The 22,085-nt window shown below is 40.2% G+C and overlaps 1 protein-coding gene across 5 annotated transcripts in view; it reads left to right on the top strand.

Moving 5' to 3' along the window:
• The window catches only part of clec16a (C-type lectin domain containing 16A), a 243,201-nt gene that overhangs the window by 154,627 nt on the left and 66,489 nt on the right, over window positions 1-22,085 (top strand). For all 5 annotated transcript variants that reach the window (XM_063059198.1, XM_063059196.1, XM_063059194.1 and 2 more), the window contains 2 exons: window positions 12,099-12,250; window positions 13,522-13,726. In XM_063059198.1, coding sequence (XP_062915268.1) covers window positions 12,099-12,250; window positions 13,522-13,726 — 357 coding nt within the window. The remainder of the gene's footprint in view (window positions 1-12,098; window positions 12,251-13,521; window positions 13,727-22,085) is intronic.

Raw genomic sequence — 22,085 nt, 5'->3', positions numbered from 1 at the left:
AGAGGGATTTGGACTAGCTGGAAAAATTGGCTGAAAAATGGCAGATGGAGTTTAATACAGACAAGTGTGAGGTATTGCACTTTGGAAGGACAAACCAAGGTAGAACATACAAGGTAAATGGTAGGGCACTGAGGAGTGCAGTAGAACAGAGGGATCTGAGAATACAGATACAAAGTTCCCTAAAAGTGGCGTCATAGGTAGATAGGGTCGTAAAGATAGCTTTTGGTACATTGCCCTTTATTAATCAAAGTATTGAGTATAAGAGCTGGAATGATATGGTGAAGTTGTATAAGTCATTGGTGAGGCTGAATTTGGAGTATTGTGTGAGTTTTGGTCACCAAATTACAGGAAGGATATTAATAAGGTTGAAAGAGTGCAGAGAATGTTTACAAGGATGTTGCTGGGACTTGAGAAACTGAGTTACAGAGAAAGGTTGAATAGGTTAAGACTTTATTCCCTGGAACGTAGAAGAATGAGGGGAGATTTGATAGAGGTATGTAAAATTATGATGGGTATAGATAGAGCGAATGCAAGCAGGCTTTTTCCACTGAGGCTAGGGGAGAAAAAAAACCAGAGGACAGGGGTTAAGGGTGAGGGGGGAAAAGTTTTAAGGGAACATTAGCGGAGGCTTCTTCACACAGAGAGTGGTGGCAGTATGGAATGAGCTGCCAGGTGAAGTGGTAAATGCGGGCTCACTTTTAACATCTATGGAAAAACTTGGACAGGTACATGGATGAGAGGTGTATGGAAGGATATGGTCTAGGTGCAGGTCAGTGTGGGACTAGGCAGAAAAGTGGTTCGGCACAGCCAAGAAGGGCCAAAAAAGCCTGTTTCTGTGCTGTAATGTTCTATGGTTCTATCTCTATTTTTACCTAGGTTACAGTGGGATATTGATAGGATGCAAAAATGGGCTGAGAAGAGGCAGATGGAGTTCAACCCAGATAAGTGTGAGGTGGTTCATTTTGGTAGGTCAAATATGATGATAGAATATAGTATTAATTGTAAGACTCTTGGCAGTGTGGAGGATCAGAGGGATCTTGGGGTCAGGGTCCATAGGACACTCAAAGCTGTTGACTCTGTGGTTATGAAAGTATACGGCGCATTGGCCTCCATCAATCGTAGACTTGAGTTTAGGAGCCAAGAGGTAATGTTGCAGATATATATGACCCTGGTCAGACCCCACTTGGAGTACTGTGCTCAGTTCTGGTCACCTCACTACAGGAAGGATGTGGAAACCATAGAAAGGGTACAGAGGAGATTTACAAGGATGTTGGCCTGGATTGGGGAGCATGCCTAATGAGAATAGGTTGCGTAAACTCTGCCCTTTTTCCTTGGAGTGACGGAGGATGAGATGTGACCTGATAGAGGTATATAAGATGATCTGAGGCATTGATCGTGTGGATAGTCAGAGGCTTTTTCCCAGTGCCGAAGTAGCTAGCATGAGAAGGCACAGTTTTTAAGGTGCATGGAAGGTACAGAGGAGATATCAGGGGTAGGTTTTTTATTCAGAGAGTGGTGAGTGTGTGGAATTGGCTGCCAGAGACAACGGTGGAGGCGGATATGATAGGATCTTTTAAGAGACTCCTGGACAGGTGTATGAAGCTCAGAAAAATAGAGGGCTGTGGGTAACCCTAGGTAATTTCTCAGGTAAGGACATGTTCAGCACAGCTTTGTGGGCGGAAGGGCCTGTATTGTGCTGTAGGTTTTCTATGTTTCTAAAATGCAGCATATACTAGTAGAGTTGTTTACTCGAGAACTGTCACACGCTATACCCACACCAACGGCTTCCCAGTCCCACAAGCCAACTCGTGTCATGTCAAATTATTTAAATTTCTCTCTCATTCTCTTAAACCTGCTCTTTTTAGAATTTCAGAACTAGATAGTACTCTCTATTAATGTATTCTAGATGCATTTTACCAGGTCAAAACATAAGTGATCAATCTATTGTCACAGTTTACTGTTTCTCTGAAGCATTTTAAACCTTCATCATATGAAAGCTTGTCACTGAAAGGTGCCTATTTTATAGGACGGAAAACCATATGTTTTTAAAAATACATAACAAAACAATAAGAAATAATTTGTTTCTGCAAATTTCAGGGATACATTTTGGTATTTAAACTATCTGGTATGGCAAGAGACTGTTTTATTAAATAATATATAGCTAATCTCAAAAGATGACCTGCTGTTTGAGTTTGTAACTTAAGTTTTAAAATATTGGTGTAAATAATAATTAAATCAACCAGTGCCCACTGATTTACTCAGGGTGAGTAGATATGTGGGGGAGGTATGGAGCTAGGAGCGGATAGGTGGAAAAGGTAAAGAGTTGAAGAAGAAGGAATCTAATAGGAGAGGACAGTCGACCATGGACAAAAGACACTGAGAAAGGAAACCATAGAGAGGTGATGGGTAAGTGAGGTAAAGAGAAGGGGTGAGAGGGTAAGCAGACAATTGAATGGAAAAAAGAGTCAAGGAGGAAAAGGAGAGAAATTAACGGAAGTTAGAGAAATCAATAGTCATGCCATTGGGCTGGAAGCTACCCAGACAGAATGTGAGGCGTTGTTCCTCCAACCTGAGTTTAGCCTCATCATGGCAGTACTGGAGGCCATGTCAGAATGGGAATGGGAAGTCAAACTAAAATGGGTAAGCTAAGCTACCAGCAGATCCTGCCTTTTGCACCAGACAGCCATGGTGCTTATAAAAGCTGTACCCCGATCTGCATCATGTCTCACTGATGTGCAGAAGGCTACACCACGAGCATTGGACACAATCGATCAACCCCGACAGACCCACAGTTGAAGTGTTGCTTCAACTGGAAGGTCTGTTTGGCACAGTGAATAGAAACATAGAAAATAGGTGCAGGAGTAGGCCATTCGGCCCTTTGAGCCTGCACCGCCATTTATTATGATCGTGGCTGATCATCCAACTCGGAACCCTGCACCAGCCTTCCCTCCATACCCCCCTGATCCCCGTAGCCACAAGGGCCATATCTAACTCCCTCTTAAATATAGCCAATGAACTGGCCTCAACTGTTTCCTGTGGCAGAGAATTCCACAGATTCACCACTCTCTGTGTGAAGAAGTTTTTCCTAATCTCAGTCCTAAAAGGCTTCCCCCTTATCCTCAAACTGTGACCCCTCGTTCTGGAGGTGATGAAGGAGAAAATGTAGGGGGCAGGTGTAGCACTGGTCACGCTTGCAGTTCTTCATCACAACAACCAACTACTTTTGTTAATTACTCTTTGCACAGAACTGCTGGTCTTATTTGTTTAAAGTTTTTAGTGTGTCTAGATGAAAAAAGGAAGCTAAATGGGGATAAGCTTTCCATCAAAGAGAAATTCCCAGTTTCTTTACACATCCAGTTGTATTTTAATTGTGTAGAAACTTTTGGTTAACCATTGTATTCAAATTACTATATTGACCACAAAGAAAGTCACGGAAATGTTCGAGTGTAAATCCGTGCCTTCCATTTTTAGAATTTCCATTATTTTACTACACCAGTGATAATAATTGAGAGCATTTCCAGTTAGTACTGTTCTAAGAATCTAATTTTAGCCTGTTCTGCTTTAAGTCAACCCATTCTTTGTGGGTGGTTGGCAAACCCTATGGGTTCATGAATGTGTAGAAATTAAAGTACATTTGTAACAAACCCTCAAAGCTTTGCGAGTACAGCAAAGCTTCCTTACATCTTTGTGGGCTAGATCTCACTTCCTGTCTGCCAGGACAAGTGACTGATGAGGTTTCATAACTTGGTTTCATAACTGTTTGCTTTCTTTCTGGAAAAATAATGTAGGTACTATATAAGCCCAAGATAGGAGTTTAAAGAGTTGATACCTCCATCACCTCTGTAACCATTATTTCGCAAGCTTCTGTGAAGAAACAGCAAACATTAAATCAAGTCTCTCACCCGAATCTGTGCAGGACTTCATCAAGCAATATTTGACCAGACAAATGAATTATGTCTAGAATGGTCCTCTGAGTGGGTGGGGAAAATTCTTTTCATCTATTCAGAATGGCTGATTGCTAATTTTAAGACTGTTTCCCTTTCCTCTGGATGGACCTGCTTAGGGAAATATCCCCACATCTATCTCAGAAACTCCTGCAAAAATCTTGTCTGCTTTCCTAAAATCAAAAGAGTATAAGCCCAGTCTGCTTTATCAGTCTTCTTGGAACAAGCTCTTGCTTCTTCCCAATTAACCTGGTGAGCCTTTGGCAATTAGAATATAACTTTCCTTAGACAGGGAGACACATTATTTCGGGTGTGATATTGCTAAGGTCTTGTATAACTGCAGTAAGATCACTTCAGTCTTGCACTCCAAACTCTCCTTTCAATAAAGGCCAAAATACTGTTTACCTTAGTGATTGCCTGCTTTTCCTGTTTGCTATTCAGTGATCCATGTGCAAAAATGCCCTGGTTGATCTAAAGGCCAATATCTTTTGATATCTTACTATTCAAAAATATTTTTTTCTATCAATCATTCTCCTGAAACTCCTGTGCACACTCCTCAACACACATTGTTCCATGTATGGTCAGTAATCTTCAATATATTTCACACGATCTTCTCAAATATATCATTGACAGCTTTGACTCCTGCATCAATCTTAGTGGCATCTGACAACCCTGTTTCCCATGACCAGTTCTAATGAAAGGTCTTAGGCTGAAACATTGACTATTTTTCCTCTCCATTGGGAAGTGTCATTGTGGACCTGCCCAGTTCCTCCAGCATATTGTATGTGTTCCTCTTGGTTTCCAGCATCTGTGGAATCTTGTGTCAAGTTTATCAGTGCTCACTCTTTAACTGTTAATCAGCTCTCAGTACACACTAGTAAATTACCTCAATCTAATGTGTTTTAATTTTATAAATAATCCCTTTTTGTGGCACTATATTGAAGGTTTTCCAGAAGACCAAATACGCTGATGGTTCCTTCTTATCCATTCTCGTTACATCCTCAGAAAAGTGCTAACTGATTTGTCAACCATTAGTTTCCTTACATAAATGCACAATATCCCAATTATATTATTAATTTTAGTTGCCCTATACCAGTGATGTCAATCTAATTGGTATGCATTGTATATCCACTTTTTTTTCCTTCTCTCTTAAGCATTGGAAGCAAATATGATACCGTCCAATCTGTGGCTAGAATTTTTAAAGATGACAGCCAGTGCATCCACCATCTCCATAGACACTACTTTCAAAATCTTAGCGTACAAGTTTTCAAGTCCTGGAGATTTGTTGGCCTTCAGTGTCACTTCTCTTTATTTCAGCTCTTCATGCATTCTATATGTGTTCATCCTTATTATTTCTGGGAATCTTTCTCTGAAGTATTTGTTTAGCTTTTCTACCGCTTAATACCTTCAGATCATTTCTCCTATCTCAGTTTGTAAGTGATCTTTTCCTTTTCCTCTACCTATAGAACAGGGTGCCCAATCTGTCCCTCGGTGAATGATAGAGGCCCATGGCATGAACTCCAGCTATAGAAGCTTTTAGGGCCTAGTTTTGTGTTTCTTGCCAGATTACCTTCATTTCCCACTTTCTCTTTTTCGTCAAGGTCTTGATCTTCCTTTAAAGGTGAAGAATAAATGCTGACCTTGCCAGATCCTCAAAATGAATGAAAACAACTGATAGAGTATTTTATACACACATTTTAAATTTGACCTCTACTCAGTTACTGCTGATTTGGTTTGCCCAAACTGTATATAAATTAAAGTGTTCTGTGATTGCTGTGTTGCCCTTATTATGTGCCCTTTTCTTATACAGCAACTCTCTGGGGGTCTATTGAGAAATTCCACCAATAGCTTCCATTTTTTCTTGTTTCTTAGCTGCTCAATCGATTCTGCTTCACGGGTGGCAGAACATGTAATTTGAACTCATTTCATGTTCAGTACTTGTAATGCAGTGATAACATGGCCCAATCATTGTGAAAATCTCAAAACAGGTGTAATATTTCCGATGAAGGCCTGAAATGTTGAACCATCTTTTGTGTGCTGGCTATTGTCTATTTTTAAAATCTATTTTTGCTCTGAAAGCTGTTTTACTGCCAAATAATTTGAAATGTTAATATTTCATGGAAAAACGAAGTATATTGAATTATTTTTTAAATATGCAATTTATTTCGAACAATTTTACATGCGAGTTTCTGTATCATGCGTATTATTAAGAAATAATAAAATACTGTTCCATGTTTATTCTCTAAATGTAAGACAAGTTGAAATCCTTGTAGCACTTAGCTATGTTCCATAGTGGAAATGCCTTGTATTTTGAATTGTTGAATTGATCATACTTTCCTCATTTTGTGTCAAGCAGTCTGTCAGAGGGATCTTTATTTCCCCACTCCATATAAACCAAATTGTATGATTAAGTATTTTGGCAAGTTGATGTTTGATCCCTTGATTGGGGTGTCATCATAGAGCAGGTCATTCTTTGTAAGTGGATGGCTGGCATTGTATTATTAGCCATCTGTCTACAACACACTACATGTAATAAAGTAGCTCTTCAATACAATTGTATTATATTTGATTCTAGATTTATACTAAACCTCTTGGAAAGAGGCCTTCTTTCCCTCATATAACCAAATCAGATCCAGTACATAACCTCACCACCATGTTAATTGCCAAATATTGATATCTGAATTCCTTTACCCTCCCAAGTAACACCTTCAGCAGGATAGTGCATTTGTGCTTTTGCCCTGGCACAGAAAAAGCTAAAATAGTCGATTACAGGAGCAGATTAATTAGATTAAATCTTTGCAGCAGTATAAGAATAATGTGTCTATTTAATTAGTTTTCTTGGATTTAGATGTATCTGCGTTTGGATTTCAGTACAATTCGAAAAGGACTCTTAGTCTAACTTGAAAGACTTTCCCTCCCGCTAGTATCTTGCATTCCTAGCAGAGTTTCCTTGAAAAATGGTATTTTTTAAAATCTTAGTATTATTCTTATCCTCTGGTACAATTTCCCCGGTCTTTAAAATTCAGGATAATTTTAACTGGTGTTTTTTTTTCCAATTTCATCATGATTTTTCTCTTAATGACTAAAATTGCTTTATTACAAAACCTATCACAATAGAAGTTGATGCCTGATAACTCTGCATTACAATATTATGTTACGTTATCGATCTGCGCTACTCAGTTTGTGAGGTGTCCATATTAAATCTATCAGGTTTTTGATTTGTATTTTGGCCAGATTTGAAATTGTATCTGCAGCGTATATTATAATTAATTCAGACTAGGAGCATCATAAAAGTTAGTTTAATGCATTTAGTGTATTTGTTTAGTATAGCAACCAAACCTAAAACAAAGTACAAGCAGTTGTAGTAGTTAGCCCCTGAACATTTTTCAAATGTAGTTGAGATCCTATCAATCTTAGGTTAATCATTGCGCTTAAAGGACATGAGCCACAAATCATTGAGCACACAGTATACCACAGTAATGTTTGGATGAACACTTACTAATTCCCTTGAGGAAATCACTGATTAGTAAGCACGTAATCTATTTCTGATCTTTTTCATTGGAAATCTACATCAGTTCCTATACTTCATTGGAAATACTAGTGTAATGTCATAAACATAGGAATGGGAGTAATAGCTTCCATCTGTGCCTTTGTAATATGTGCTGGATAGGAAACCAAACAAGGATGACCAATAATGTCAACTTAATCATTCTGTTCCAGACACTCTTCTCAATTAAAAATAGGGCCATTTTAGTTACTTATTTTGCTTAACAGTGAATCACTGGAGCATTGTAGATCTAGTCGAATCCTAAAACAATTACTTAGCTGATCACAAAGCTGAAAGTAATATCTTGATACGGGCTATGTGGCACTGAATGAGATTGAAAAACCAAATAATTTTAGTTGGTTTTAGTTTATGTCAAGAAATTATTTATCAAGACATTCATGTGTATATTTGAATGTCTATGTCTGTAAGTTGACACTAAAGCATTTCTAAATCTTAATACTATTTTCGGCCATTCCAAACACTAATAGTTGATGCACTTACCAGTTAAGAAAGTTAACAGGTTTACCATTTTAATCCTTCATGATTGCTTGTAGGATTAAATAAAGGAAAGACAAGTTTCCAAACTTCAGAACTTGGCAAAGAGCATTCAGAACCAATAGTCACTTTTGCAATGTATGTAATACGTTATGGGAATTTGATATAAAAGTGGAAAAGTTATGCTTATCTTGTATAGGGCATTGACGAAACAGCATTGGAGTACTGTATATGGTATTGATCCTGGTTTCTAAGAAAATGCATTACTGTATTGGAAGCGGTTCAGAGAAGGCTTACTAGACTCATTATTGGAATGAATGGAAGTATTGGGAAGGTTAGGCTTGTATCTGTTGGAGTTCTTAAAAAGGAGAGGGGACTTGATTGGAACACATATGATCCCCAAGGGTTTTTGAAAAGGTGTATGTGAAAATAATGTTTTCTGTTGATGGAGAATTTAGGACAAGGGGCTGCTTACTTAAGACAGAGATGAGTTTTTTTTAAACTGTGAGCGTCATGAGCTCCTGGAACTCTTCTCTGGGTTTAAGTAGAATCACTGAATATTTTGTAAGACAAAGGAAGACTGCTGTTGATTTGCAAGAGTCCAAGATGTTACCATGAGGAAATATGTTGAGGCTACAGTCACAGCAGCCCCTAATTAAATGGGGGAGGAAGACTGAGGGGGTTAATGGTCAACTAATCACAACTAAGCAACGAATTTCTGTGCAAGAGTGTTTTATAGACAGAAGTGTACGAACAGATGATCTCTTGAGGATGCTGCTTGGTGTATCTAATATTAAACAAGTCTAGAATATTCAGATATGCTAAGAGTCGCTCACATTTTTAAAATACTTTGTGATTTCAAGGAAACAAGAATCATGTACTTTCACATTTACTTAGTGAATTTTTTTGAGTCAAGACTGTAAGGACAAATATGTTGGAAGTGGACTTAATATTCTTTTGGTTTGCTAAGCATATGCTACGTTTCCATTTCCCAAAAAAATCTGTTAAAGCAATGCTATATCTTTGCACACAAAATTGTGTAATAAGACAGAACTTGTATGGAAGGAGCATTCAGAGTTCAAAGTTGCCACTTTATTTCTGTACTGTTTGCTGGGAAGTGATATTTTTTAAAAATCACCCATATTTCTCCGATTCCATCTTCATAAAGATCGCTGAGGAAGTCTGAAGAAATGTATATTATTAGGGAAACAGTGCTTTGTGGGCAACCACTACAGAATTGATAAAGTTTAAGGATTTTGGGGAGTAAGACATGATTCTTGGACTCTTGTAAATAATGGGTTAAAAAACTTAAGTGCCACCCTATGTGTGTTAGTCAACAAATTCTGTTGCTTTCGCTGAAAAATATGCCCGCAGTTTTAGATTAATAGCTTCTTGATTAGTAGCCTGTAGCTGCCTTTTCAAGGTGACATGAAGGCTGGAATTACTCAGAGCTCACATAGGTCATGCTTTCACGAGGAATTCTACAGATGCTGGAAATTCAAGCAACACACATCAAAGTTGCTGGCGAACGCAGCAGGCCAGGCAGCATCTCTAGGAAGAGGTACAGTCGACGTTTCGGGCCGAGACCCTTCGTCAGGACTAACCAGCGATTGATCTGCCCACATTTCATTGATTTGGGGAAGATGATTCTGTAAACTTAAAAAAGATTGCCTGACGAATCCTGACTCTCTTATCAAAGTGGGCTGTCTTATCAAAGTAATTGAGTTTCGCTCTAACTGACTTGGTATATCATTGCAACTGAGTGTTCTTTGTCTGCTCATTCTATAAATTGTAGCATTTCTGTTTTTTAAATCAGAAAGCTCGTCTGAGCCTCCAAGGAGAGAGAGAGTCGCTGTCTCTCTTTGATGACTGGCTCCGAGTTCTTTCTCGTCGGCTGAACTGGGAATAATAAACTGGTGAAGAGGTTAAAGTTAATAACTGTGTGGTGTGATTATTGGTCCAGCAATCTTTTTTAAGTTTACAGAATCATCTTCCCCAAATCAATGAAATGTGGGCAGATCAATCGCTGGTTACAGCATACTGAACAACTGATTGGCACAGAAGCTATTATTTGTGAAGGAAGCACCAGTGAATAAAGTTTCCAGCTAAAGCATTGAAAACAAACCAACAGATACAGGCAGCTAGAAATCAGTGTTTTAGTGAAGGTCCTTCAATTGTCATCTCACTTCCTTACCCCATGCATTGGGTTTCATTGCATGAACAACTGGGGTCCAGTCTCTACCAGCAATGGAAAAAATGTGCTGAAAGATCAGCGGGTGCAGACAAACCTCCACTGTGCTGAGGTGAATTGTGAATGGAAGCATTGAGCCCAGTTTCCCAGTGAATAGAGTTTCACCCAGAAGTGAACATTGGCACCAACTATCCAGTTTCTATTGGTTAAGTGGTGCCTAAACTGGATCCCACTTCTGTGCTAATTGTCTGTTTCCACGTTCAAAAGTATGTAGTTGTAAAATAAAAGCTGTAAGTTTGAATACTTATATTTGAAAATTTGACTTCATTCATTTTTAATGGCTTAATTGCGTGCTCTGTTTCAGCAGTCCCTCAGGTACAAGAATAATTTGTATCCGCTCTGGTCTTGTGAGTTCTGAGGCCAATGTGAGATCTGCAAAATTGTTTTGTTTGATGTCTGATGGCCAAGGTAGTTGGGTAGTCACTGTGGTGAACAATTTCTGCCACTTACACAGGACTTCTGAGTGCTCTTCATCCAGAAACCTATGATTCTCTGTGCCATCATGTATGCTCCTTCATTGCTGGATTTTCCCATCTTCTGCTTGGTAATCTCTTCCCATCTGAGATTTGATGTTTTGGGGGTTTGTTGTCAGGTATGTGAACGACATGGCCTGGGCAACTCATCACTGGAAATGTTGACCTGGGAGAGGATACAGAGGCTGGTTCACTCAGCCTTTCGGTGAGCAGTACCTGTGTGCTTCCCACCAGCAGCATTATCTAAAACATATAGTTACCACATCATTCCCACATTGATTTCAGAAGTGTTTAAGAACTGAAAGCACATACTTCATGTCAATGCAGCACTGTCTATATAATGAGGTGGGGTGGAAAGCTCCCATAGAGAGAAGGAAACTATAGTGAACAAGGCAATATATCTACACGATGTTTGGCAATACCCTCTTATTCTCCTCTCTTCCCCCTCCCAGCTACCAACACACCTTCTGTCAGATCACACCCATGTGTCAATTCCACTTGTTTTAAGTAGCCCCAAGTCATTGGACACATGATATCACATTGTTAGCACTATACCAATCAATATACTGAAAACACACACAAAATGCTGGAGGAACTCAGTAGGCCAGGCAGCACCTATGGAAAAGAGTATATTCAAAGTTCCGGGTGGAAACTCTTTGGCAGGACTGGAGGGAAAAGGCTGAGGATTAGATTTAAAAGGTGGGGGGAGCAGTGAGAGAGGGTTTCACGGAACTCCCATTGAAGGGAAGATTTAAACTTCTTCAGGGGTAGGCATCTGTAGAAGAGACTTGGCAGAGTAGTAAACGAGTGAAAATCTGCAGACCCTAATGAACTGAAAAGTTGTTTTCAGTCCTGAATAATACATCTCATCTGGACAAGCAAATCAGTTCATGGTGAGAGAGAAGAGTATTGGATATTCCATATTGAAGCATTATTGGTATTGGATGAGAGATTTGTTCCCTTTTTGATAGTGAATCACACTGTGAAAGTGAGCTTGTATTGCGTAATAATGCTGAATCTGTTCATTTTAGTTTCCCTGTGGGTACAATGTTGACAATGTTTGCAGGCATGGTGAAGTCACTTTTTATGTGTACTTAGAAACGTAAAAAACACGTACAGTTAAATCCATTCTCTAGACATCGGCATTATTGCAATATCTTTTTATTTCTCCAAAATTTCAGGCAATTGCACAAATTCTTCAGTTTGATGGTAAAAAAAAACAAAAGCCACTATTGAATTACTGTACATCCTCTGTACTTCAAAGTAACATTTGTTTATAATCTTGATTTATTTCAATTGGTTATTTTATGTTTTAGTTAGAAATGTAATTGTCTATTAATTACTTGGGAAGTGATCAGCTGACCTCTTTTCCCATTTTCTCCTTTCAGATAATAGTGATCTAATTGCTTGCACTGTAGTTACGAAAGACGGCAATCTAGTACATCGCTTTCTGGCTGTCGATGTTTATCAAATGAGCTTGGTGGAACCTGACAGCAAACGGCTTGGATGGGGCGTGGTAAAATTTGCAGGTCTACTTCAGGTAATGGAGATTAATGAGGAGGGATGTTAGACAATTCAAAACTATTATATATTTTGGACCACTGCTGCTACAGTTCATCATATAAAATGTCAGTTATCAGCTGCTTAGGTTTCAGCACATCTTGGACTTCTGCATGTGTGCTTTCAAAGTGAAGATGTGCCGGAGGTAGTGCATAGGTGCACATCTGACTGTCTGTTCCATTGCTGGGCAAGCCATTGAGCTGAGCAGTGATTTGCTATAGGCAAGACCCACATGCATTTTGCATCCAGTCTTAGACTTTTGTCAGGGAAGGCAGGTGTACAAACAGCAATCGTGTTTGTTTATGGTAAAAGATAGGATTTATTTCAAAGGTTATTGCCAAAGTGTACATGTACAATGTAACTCTGATATTTGCCTTCTCCAGATAGCAATGAAATACAGAAAAATCATGGAGGTCATTGAAAGAAAAGACATCAACTCCACCCCCCCCCAGCACAAAAAGAAAAAGAAACAAAACTTGCAAACCCCAAACACCTCCCCCCGACCCCTCTCTCGCACAAAATACTAACAGATGGCCCACATGAAAAACTGCAGCTTGAACATCAAAAACCCCAAACCCCTCTCTCACAAAAAAATCCCATCAGATCCCTAACCCTCTCCTCACAGAGAACACAGCAACAGTAACATCAAATCCCCACCCCCTCCCTTGCAAAAAATAGCGACAATAATATTAAATCCACAATCCCTCTCGCAGAAAAGAACAGCAACAATAGCATCAAACTTCAACACCGTCTCACACACAAAAAGCACCAACAAGAATATCAGACCTCAAATCCCCAACTCATGCCTCTCTCAAAAAGTAACATATCGCCCACCCGTCAGTCGGCAGCAAGAAAGAAAACACCAAATAGTGATGGAGCAATAGTGATTTATGTGCTTTCAGCTAAATTTACAGACCATTGAGAACAACGTCAGATACAAAGATACAGTAGCATCCATTTCTCTATCTGTATCATACTCAGAAGAAAGCCATGTTGCAGTTAAATTATGTGATTACATTTGTTTTTAACTGTAACACACATCAAAGTTGCTGGTGAACGCAGCAGGCCAAGCAGCATCTGTAGGAAGAGGTGCAGTCGACGTTTCAGGCCGAGACCCTTCGTCAGGCACCTCTTCCTACAGATGCTGCTTGGCCTGCTGCGTTCACCAGCAACTTTGATGTGTGTTGCTTGAATTTCCAGCATCTGCAGAATTCCTCGTGTTTATGTTTTTAACTGTGCTTTCTTTTGTAGGATATGCAGGTGATGGGAGTTGAAGATGATAGCAGGGCTTTAAACATAATCATCCACAAGCCTGCATCCAACCCTCATGCTAGGCCCTTCCCTATTCTTCAGGCAACCTTCATCTTTGCTGATCATATCCGCTGTATCATTGCAAAGCAGCGATTAGCAAAAGGTCGCATTCAAGCACGACGTATGAAGATGCAACGAATCGCAGGTTAGTATCTTTTTCTGAGTATGCTTAAATTAGCCAATCAAGCGTGATGCTAATTACCAGCTAAAGTCTAACTAGTTAAAATTCTGATTATGATACAATGTTGAATTAATCTTTTTAATACTCCTACTTGACACATCTTCCCTTAAGATTGCTTAGTGAGCTTGTCAGTTTCCTTGTACTTGAAAAAAACTTCTTCCCTTTACAGTAGTTTTTTTTAATGCTATGTTATTGAAAGCAAAGGATCTATGCCATATTTCACAATTTGCTGCTCGTTGCAACAACAAGAAGCTACTGCGGCATTCTAATCTTGAAAGAATTGTTTCATTGACTACACTCATATCGATGTGTTCTGACAAATGCTGCAAAGAGCTTATAGCCAGTGGTTGAAAATGTGATCAAGCAGAATTTCTTGAAGGTCAATGCTATGTTTCCCAGTAGTAACCAGGACTCTTTCAACTAGAGGGAATCAACAGTGTTAAACATTTTCAAATGGAAAGCAAAAGAGCTGTTTGCTCCTTTCATGGCAGGTCATGCCAGTTTAGAATCCAGCCACACCATGCAAATGAATATCAGTGCAGCAACAATACAAATCAAAGTAACAATTCAAAATGCCATTCATCTACTCCAGCTAAAAATCCATTGCTCTATTATTACTGCAGGGCTTCCTACTATATGTTGCTGCTCTTCTTCGCACCTTGTGGCGCATCAGGCAGTGACCTTACAATTCTTTAGCATTTGTCTGTTTTTTGTTTAATGAGACCAAGTTGCTAGCTCAACGCTCAGCCCACCACTGCCAGCCAGATTCGCTACTTGCCTCGAGGTCCGGTGCAAATACCACTACACCACCAGCCAGCTAAATCCTACTATATATAGCATCTAAAAGCAGAAATTACATTGTGGTGTGCCATGTACTCCACAACTTTGAAAATTCTATGCCTGACAGACTCCATTCTGAAGGAGAACAACAGAAATGTGAGGATGATGGTTAGAGTAGAATGCTCCAATTTGACATCGAATGCCCTGTTCTCTAGCTGAGGTGCTCTTGTCCACTTGAGCAATAAGAACAGATCCAGTGCAAACCCTTTCCAACACACCAGTTGCTGACACTGAAATGTTTTCCAATGATCAGTTGAAAGAGCCCAGGATGCTATGTAAAATTGTCCTCCCATTCTGCTGTACAAATTCACCTGCACTGGTAATAACACATCAGTAAATGAATCAAGTATCAGATGTATCTGGTCCCAGACTTGCTGAGTTCCTCCAGCATTTTATGTATGTTGCTCAAGATTTTCAGCATCTGCAAGATGGCATGAACATCAATTTCTCATATTCCAGCAATTTCTCTCCCTTTCCTCCTCCTCTCTTTTTCCATTCCCCATTCTGGTTACCCTCTCTACCCTTTCTCTGCCTGCCCATCACCTCCCTCTAGTTTCCCTCCTTCCCTGCCTTCCATGGACCACTGTCGTCTTCTGTTAGATTCCTCCTTCAGCCTTTTTATCTCTTTCATTTTACTCCCTCCCAGCTAACTTCATCCCTTCCTCCCCCACCCACCTACCTTCAGCCTCGCCTGGTCTCACCTGTCACCTGCCAGCTTGTACTTGTACTTCCCCTCCCCCCCCACCTTATTCTGGCTTCTGCTTATTCCATTCCCAATGAAAGGTCTCAGCCCAAAAACATCGACTGTTTATTCTCCTTCACAGATGCTGCCTGACCTGCTGAATTCCTCCAGCATTTTGTGCATATTGCTCAAGATTTCCTCCATCTGCAGAATCTCTTGTATTAGTGATTTTGTGTGTGTGTGTGTGTGTGTGTGTGTGTGTGTGTGTGGTCCCAATTGCCTTCACTTAGTTATCTGTGCATGGCTCTGCTCTTGGTAAAGAAGTGTCCTTAATTGCATTTGGGGTTATGTCTTTTCTCTGAAGGAGCTGAGATAAGTCCACTTGTGCAAATCTTTGCTCGAGGGAGAATGATCTCTTTTTTGCAGGAAAACTGTCTGCCAGTAAGCAGAGAACATTTAGCTACTCAAGTACAGCAGTCCCCCATAGAACTAGATACATTTTGTGGATCTATTAGTCTGCAGCATACAATAATATGCTCGCAAATGGCACTTGCTGCTCATGAGGGCAGTGATTTGCTCATGAGTGGCATCTCTTTGCTCATTGAGGACATCAAGCCGTTCCCCCGTGAAATATCAGTGGTCTTGAAGAGATTCGAGCTACTCCTCACTTCTGTTCGGCTGGATCAGGCGCATGATAGTAGAAAAGTGTCCTGTGCCCTCTGTCAATTCTTTCCCCCTCCCCCACCATTCCCACCAAGGCAGTTGTCACCTGAAGCAGTAAGCATTACTTGATAGGAATGTATCCAAACCATTGCAAAGATGTGCTCAAATCCACTGGTACAAAGGTGTGTTCTTCTCGCTCCATACAGCCACTGCAAGAGCAGGATCCTTATCATTTTCCTGCATTCATCAGACAGATTTGATAATGCACTAACTACCTGATTGTCATGCAAGCACTCCATTAACAGTGTTGATCTGAGTTCACCTGTAGTTATAGGGATACCTTCACCCATTGAGCACCCCACCACATTCCTTGTGAAGTAGAAGAAGCCGCAGGCGCTGGAAACCTGAAATGAGTGGATGCGGCCTGACCTGAGTATTTTCGACATTTCCTGTTTCTTCACCAGATTCCATACTTGGTGCCAGTTTGCATATCACAAGTACTTAGTGTATTTCGAAATGTAAAAAACAACCCATCATGCTCACTCTTTGAGGTGACATTCTTGGGTCTCAGGCATAACAATGCAGCATGTTGGCTTTTATATATTCACATCTTCCAGTTCCATTCTGTTCCCCCTCTTATACTCACCTCCTTCTGCTTTCTGTCCAGGTATTCTGGTGAGGGAAAATGTGGGCTGCTCAAAAAACAGAACAGAGGATTGTTGCGGTTAAGCTGTGTCCATAGCACACGTACAGTGAAGCCGTGGTTATGTAGTAATCACAGTGCGATATTGCAAGATTTGCTAATAAAGCTGCATAATAGAGTTTGATGAAGACATGCTTTATCCCTCTGCCTATAAGACAAGACAAATACTGAGTGTGATGGGACTTCACTGCACCTCTCCACCCACTCTACTGATTCTGGTCCAAGCAAGTCACCTTCTCTCTTTTTCCATTCCCATTCTGGCTCCCCTCTTACCCCTTCTCTCTCTTCACCTATCACCTCCCACTGGTGTCCCTCCTCCTTCCCTTTCTGCCAGATTTCAGATTTCTCCTTCTTCAGCTACCTCCCATCATCTCATTTCATCACCCCTCCCCCCCCACCTGGTTTTACCTATCACCTTCCAGCTTGTACACCTTCCCTTACCCACATTTTTATTCAGGCTGATCCACCCTTCCTTTCCAATCTTGATCTTGGCTCAAAATGTCGACTCTTTATTCCTTTTCCGTAGATGTTGTCTGACCTGAGTTTTTCCAACATTTTGTGTGTGTTACCTTAGATTTTTTTTCAATAATTTCTCTGCTATTGTTGTATGGCCAAATGGCCTATAGTTTGCTGGCTTATCGCTGCTATCCTTTATGAACAAGAATCGATATTCTCCAGGCTCTGGTACTCACTCATGGCCAACAAAAATGCAAAATGGTCTTGGGTATTTATCCACCTTAATGTGTGACAGTAGTTTTACCACTGCTTCTTTCCTAACATAGATGTGTTCTAAAATACAAGTATATCTCCCTCAAACTCTTCATCCTCCTGTTCTCCATGGTGAATATCAATAACAAGTATAAATTTAGAATCTCACTAGTAGCCCACTGCACCGCACGGAGATTACAGTTTTAGCACCTGATGGAATCTTCTTAAATTCGAAATAATGCAGGCAGAATAAAAAATGGGATTAATATAACACTCACAACACGCTGGAGGAACTCAGCAGGTCAGGCAGCATCTGTGGAAACGATCAGTCAACGTTTCGGGCCGTAACCCTTCGTCAGGACTGCAGAGGGAAGGGGCAGAGGCCCTATAAAGAAGGTGGGGGGAGGGTGGGAAGGAGAAGGCTGGTAGGTTCCAGGTGAAAAACCAGTAAGGGGAAAGATCAAGGGGTGGGGGCGGTGATAGGCAGGAAAGGTGAAGAAGGAATAGGGGAAAACACAATGGGTAGTAGAAGGAGGCAGAACCATGAGGGAGGTAGTAGGGATTAACGTAAGTTGGTAGGCAGTGGTCACCGTGCACACAGTGACCGGGGAGCCAGTTTCAGTGTGGTATATCTCTAAAACTAGAGCAGAGGTTACCAACTTTTTTTTATGCCAAGGACCCCTACCATTAACCCTAGGTTGGGAACCCCTGCTCTAGGGGAAGGCTAGGATGTGGTGTGACCCATGAAATGAATACTTTCATTAAATATCTACTTTTCTTCAATGTTAGATTTTGGTACTGTAACAAAATATTGCGAAATCAGGTTTTTTAAAATAGTGGTTTTAGATTCAATATTAACAATTTTAATTGAATCATCAGATAACGTGATCTTTAGCAACCCAGTTAAAGTGTGTGGAAGAGATGGTATGTAGATTAACGTTTGCTCATTGTAGTTAAAAAATCAAACTTTCTCTTTCAAAATTAGATGCCTTTCCCATAAAAAATATATATTTCAGAGAATCTATATTCATAATTTTAAAAATGGAAGTTTTAATGCTTTAGCTTTTCTATCATGAGAAGAATAAAACAAGATGTAAAACACAAAATTATCTTTGAATTGATAGTTTTTTGGGCAGAAATATGTTTTTATTTCTTAAAGATAGTCTAACTAAAGATTGTTGGCAAGTAAATTTCATCTACTTGATAGGGCGAACACAGGCAAGTTATGCTTTGCTCTATTTTACTTAGAACATAAAACATAGAATAGTACAGCACAGTACAGGCCCTTCGGCCCACAATGTTGTGCCGACCCTCAAACCCTGCCTCCCATATAAACCCCCACCTTAAATTCCTCCATATATCTGTCTAGTAGTCTCTTAAACTTCACTAGTGTACCTGCCTCCACCACCGACTCAGGCAGTGCATTCCACGCACCAACCACTCTCTGAGTAAAAAAAACCTTCCTCTAATATCCCCCTTGAACTTCCCACCCCTTACCTTAAAGCCATGTCCTCTTGTATTGAGCAGTGGTGCCCTGGGGAAGAGGCGCTGGCTATCCACTCTATCTATTCCTCTTATTATCTTGTACACCTCTATCATGTCTCCTCTCATCCTCCTTCTCTCCAAAGAGTAAAGCCCTAGCTCCCTTAATCTCTGATCATATTGCATACTTTCTAAACCAGGCAGCATCCTGGTAAATCTCCTCTGTACCCTTTCCAATGCTTCCACATCCTTCCTATAGTGAGGTGACCAGAACTGGACACAGTACTCCAAGTGTAGCCTAACCAGAGTTTTATGGAGCTGCATCATTACATCATGACTCTTAAACTCTATCCCTCGACTTATGAAAGCTAGCACCCCATAAGCTTTCTTAACTACCCTATCCACCCGTGAGGCAACTTTCAGGGATCTGTGAACATGTACCCCGAGATCCCTCTACTCCTCCACACTACCAAGTATCCTGCTATTTACTTTGTACTCTGCCTTGGAGTTTGTCCTTCCAAAGTGTACCACCTCACACTTCTCTGGGTTGAACTCCATCTGCCACTTCCCAGCCCACTTATGCGTCCTATCACTGTCTCTCTGCAATCTTTGACAATCCTCTACACTATCTACAACACCATCAACCTTTGTGTCGTCTGCAAACTTGCCAACCCACCCCTTTACCCCCACATCCAGGTCGTTAATAAAAATCACGAAAAGTAGAGGTCCCAGAACAGATCCTTGTGGGACACCACTAGTCACAATCTTCCAATCTGAATGTACTCCCTCCACCACCACCCTCTGCCTTCTGCAGGCGAGCCAACTCTGAATCCACCTGGCCAAACTTCCCTGGATCCCATGCCTTCTAACTTTCTGAATAAGCCTACCGTGTGGAACCTTGTCAAATGCCTTACTAAAATCCATATAGATCACATCCACTGCACTACCCTCATCTATATGCCTGGTCACCTCCTCAAAGAACTCTATCAGGCTTGTTAGACATGATCTGAGGACTTCCGGTAGCGCTCATGGAGTGAAGTCGCGTTCTTGACTCGCTCCATTACCTCTGAGTTTTTTTTCTCTATGGTCAGCTATACTTTAATTAACCATTAAGGCATCAATTTTTACAATACTTTGAATTAAACTGAATTCTCTGACAATTGGATGATACTTAGATCTGCTATGTCTAAGAACGGGAAAGACGGCAAGGATGGTAAACCTCCGGTTAAACCGAAAGCTACGGATCTCCCTCCGACTGAATCACCGGTGACTTTGAAAGCGATATCGGAGTTAATTCAGAGGGAAATTTCAACCTCTGTTAGGGAGATGATTCGTACGGAAATTGCAGGCTTTGTTAAAGACCTGATTCATACGGAAATCTCAACTAATTTCCAGAAAATTGCCGATTTAATTGATAAGATGCAAACATGTATTGCGGAACATCAGTCGGCTATATCTGATCTTCAAAAATTCGCGCAACAAAGTGAGCTTAAGATGGGGAAAATCGAAGAAACAATTAATGTAATGAAGAAGAAACTTGACTTTTTGACTTTTAAAAACTCTGACTTGGAATCTAGAATGCGACGGCAGAATTTACGAATGATTGGCGTGAGGGAAGCCGTTGAAGCTAACAACCCCATGAAATACTTCTCCCAACTTTTAAAAGATGCATTCCCTACTGTATTTCCTGACCAACCACCGCTACTGGATCGTGTTCACAGAATCCCATCATACTCGTCTAGGTCAGATAGACCTAGGCATGTTATCTTACGTTTTCATTACTTTCAAGACAAGGAGAGACTGTTTCGATTCGCTCGATCTAAAGGTTTCATTGATTTTTCGGATCTTAAGTTCCGATTCGTGGAAGATTTCAGTAAACCAATCTGGGACCAACGGGTCCGTTACAGATCCGTGATGTCGGAATTCTATAAGATGGATTTAAGACCAGCGCTGCTGTACCCTGCACGTCTAAGGATTCGCATGTCAGATGGAGCCCTTCGTTTTTTTGATTCTCCATCGGATGCCCAGAGTTATCTGGATCAACTTTCATCTCCAACATCTTAATTGCCTTCTTTTTAATTTTCTCCGTTGATCGGAGGCTGTGAATTGGTTGGTTTTAACTTTTCTGTGCCCTATTTGGGCAGAAAAGTTTACTTTCGATTTCTTAATATGGCTGCTAAACTTTCTTTTTAACTGCGTCATTTCTTTCTTTTCCCAGGGGATTCTGGGTGGTTACTTCCCTTTTGTCATCTTACGTATTTCCTGTGCGGCCTTAAATTTTGTAGTTTTTGTTTAAATTTTATTCTGTTTTGCTTTTTATAATCACTTTATGTTAATAATCCTATTTTTTTTTGTTGCTGTGTCTATTCATGAGTTTGAGGTTTATTGTGGTTTTTTTTTAATATATATTTTCCGGCTTTTGTTCTGTTCTGTGTGTACTCTAATTGAGCTAACTTTTTTTTTACTTATTTTTTTACTGTTTTACAATTAGCTGATCCTTTTCATATTTATACCTTTTTTTTAGGGAGCGTATACCGGAAGTCATGGGGGTAGTTTTAGCGCTTGCTTCTTTCTGGCGGGTCTGCTTTATATTTTGCCTTGGGGTCTTGGGGTGGGGGGTGGGGGGTGGGGCTTCACGTTTTAGTTTGTTTTTCTTTGGGCTATATACATTATTGAAGTTCTGGTTGCGTCCTTTTCCCCGGTATCTTTTGTATGTTCTGTTTCCTCTCCGGGTTTGTGGGTCGCGCCTATTGTCAATCCTCCTTGTTGTGGGTTGACTTTAGGATTTATGGAGTCTATTATTAATTTTGTCTCCTGGAATACTAATGGTCTTAATCATCCTATTAAAAGAAAAAAAGTTTTTAAAGTGTTCCGGAGACTTAAAGCACAAATTTTATTTTTACAAGAGACCCATGTACGGAGGGGGGACAGACTACGTTTTTTCAAATTCTGGAAGGGACAACAATTTCATTCGAACTCCAATGCTAAGATTCGAGGCGTCTCTATTTTTATAGATTCCTCAGTTACTTTTATACAACAGGATATTATCTCTGATCCGAATGGTAGATTTTTATTGGTTAGTGGTTTACTATTTAATAAAAAAGTAGTTTTGGTTAATGTTTATGCTCCTAATATGGATTGTCCGGAATTTTATAAATCATTGTTTGATCAGTTTCCGAATTTGAACGAGTTTTCATTGATTTGGGGCGGAGATCTTAATACCTGTTTATCTCCAGCTTTGGACC

Source organism: Mobula hypostoma, chromosome 9 (genome assembly GCF_963921235.1).
Source record: "Mobula hypostoma chromosome 9, sMobHyp1.1, whole genome shotgun sequence".
In the NCBI taxonomy this organism is placed as follows: Eukaryota; Metazoa; Chordata; class Chondrichthyes; order Myliobatiformes; family Myliobatidae; genus Mobula; species Mobula hypostoma.
Note: the sequence above shows the minus strand (reverse complement) of the source record. Positions and strands in the feature narration are given on the sequence as shown.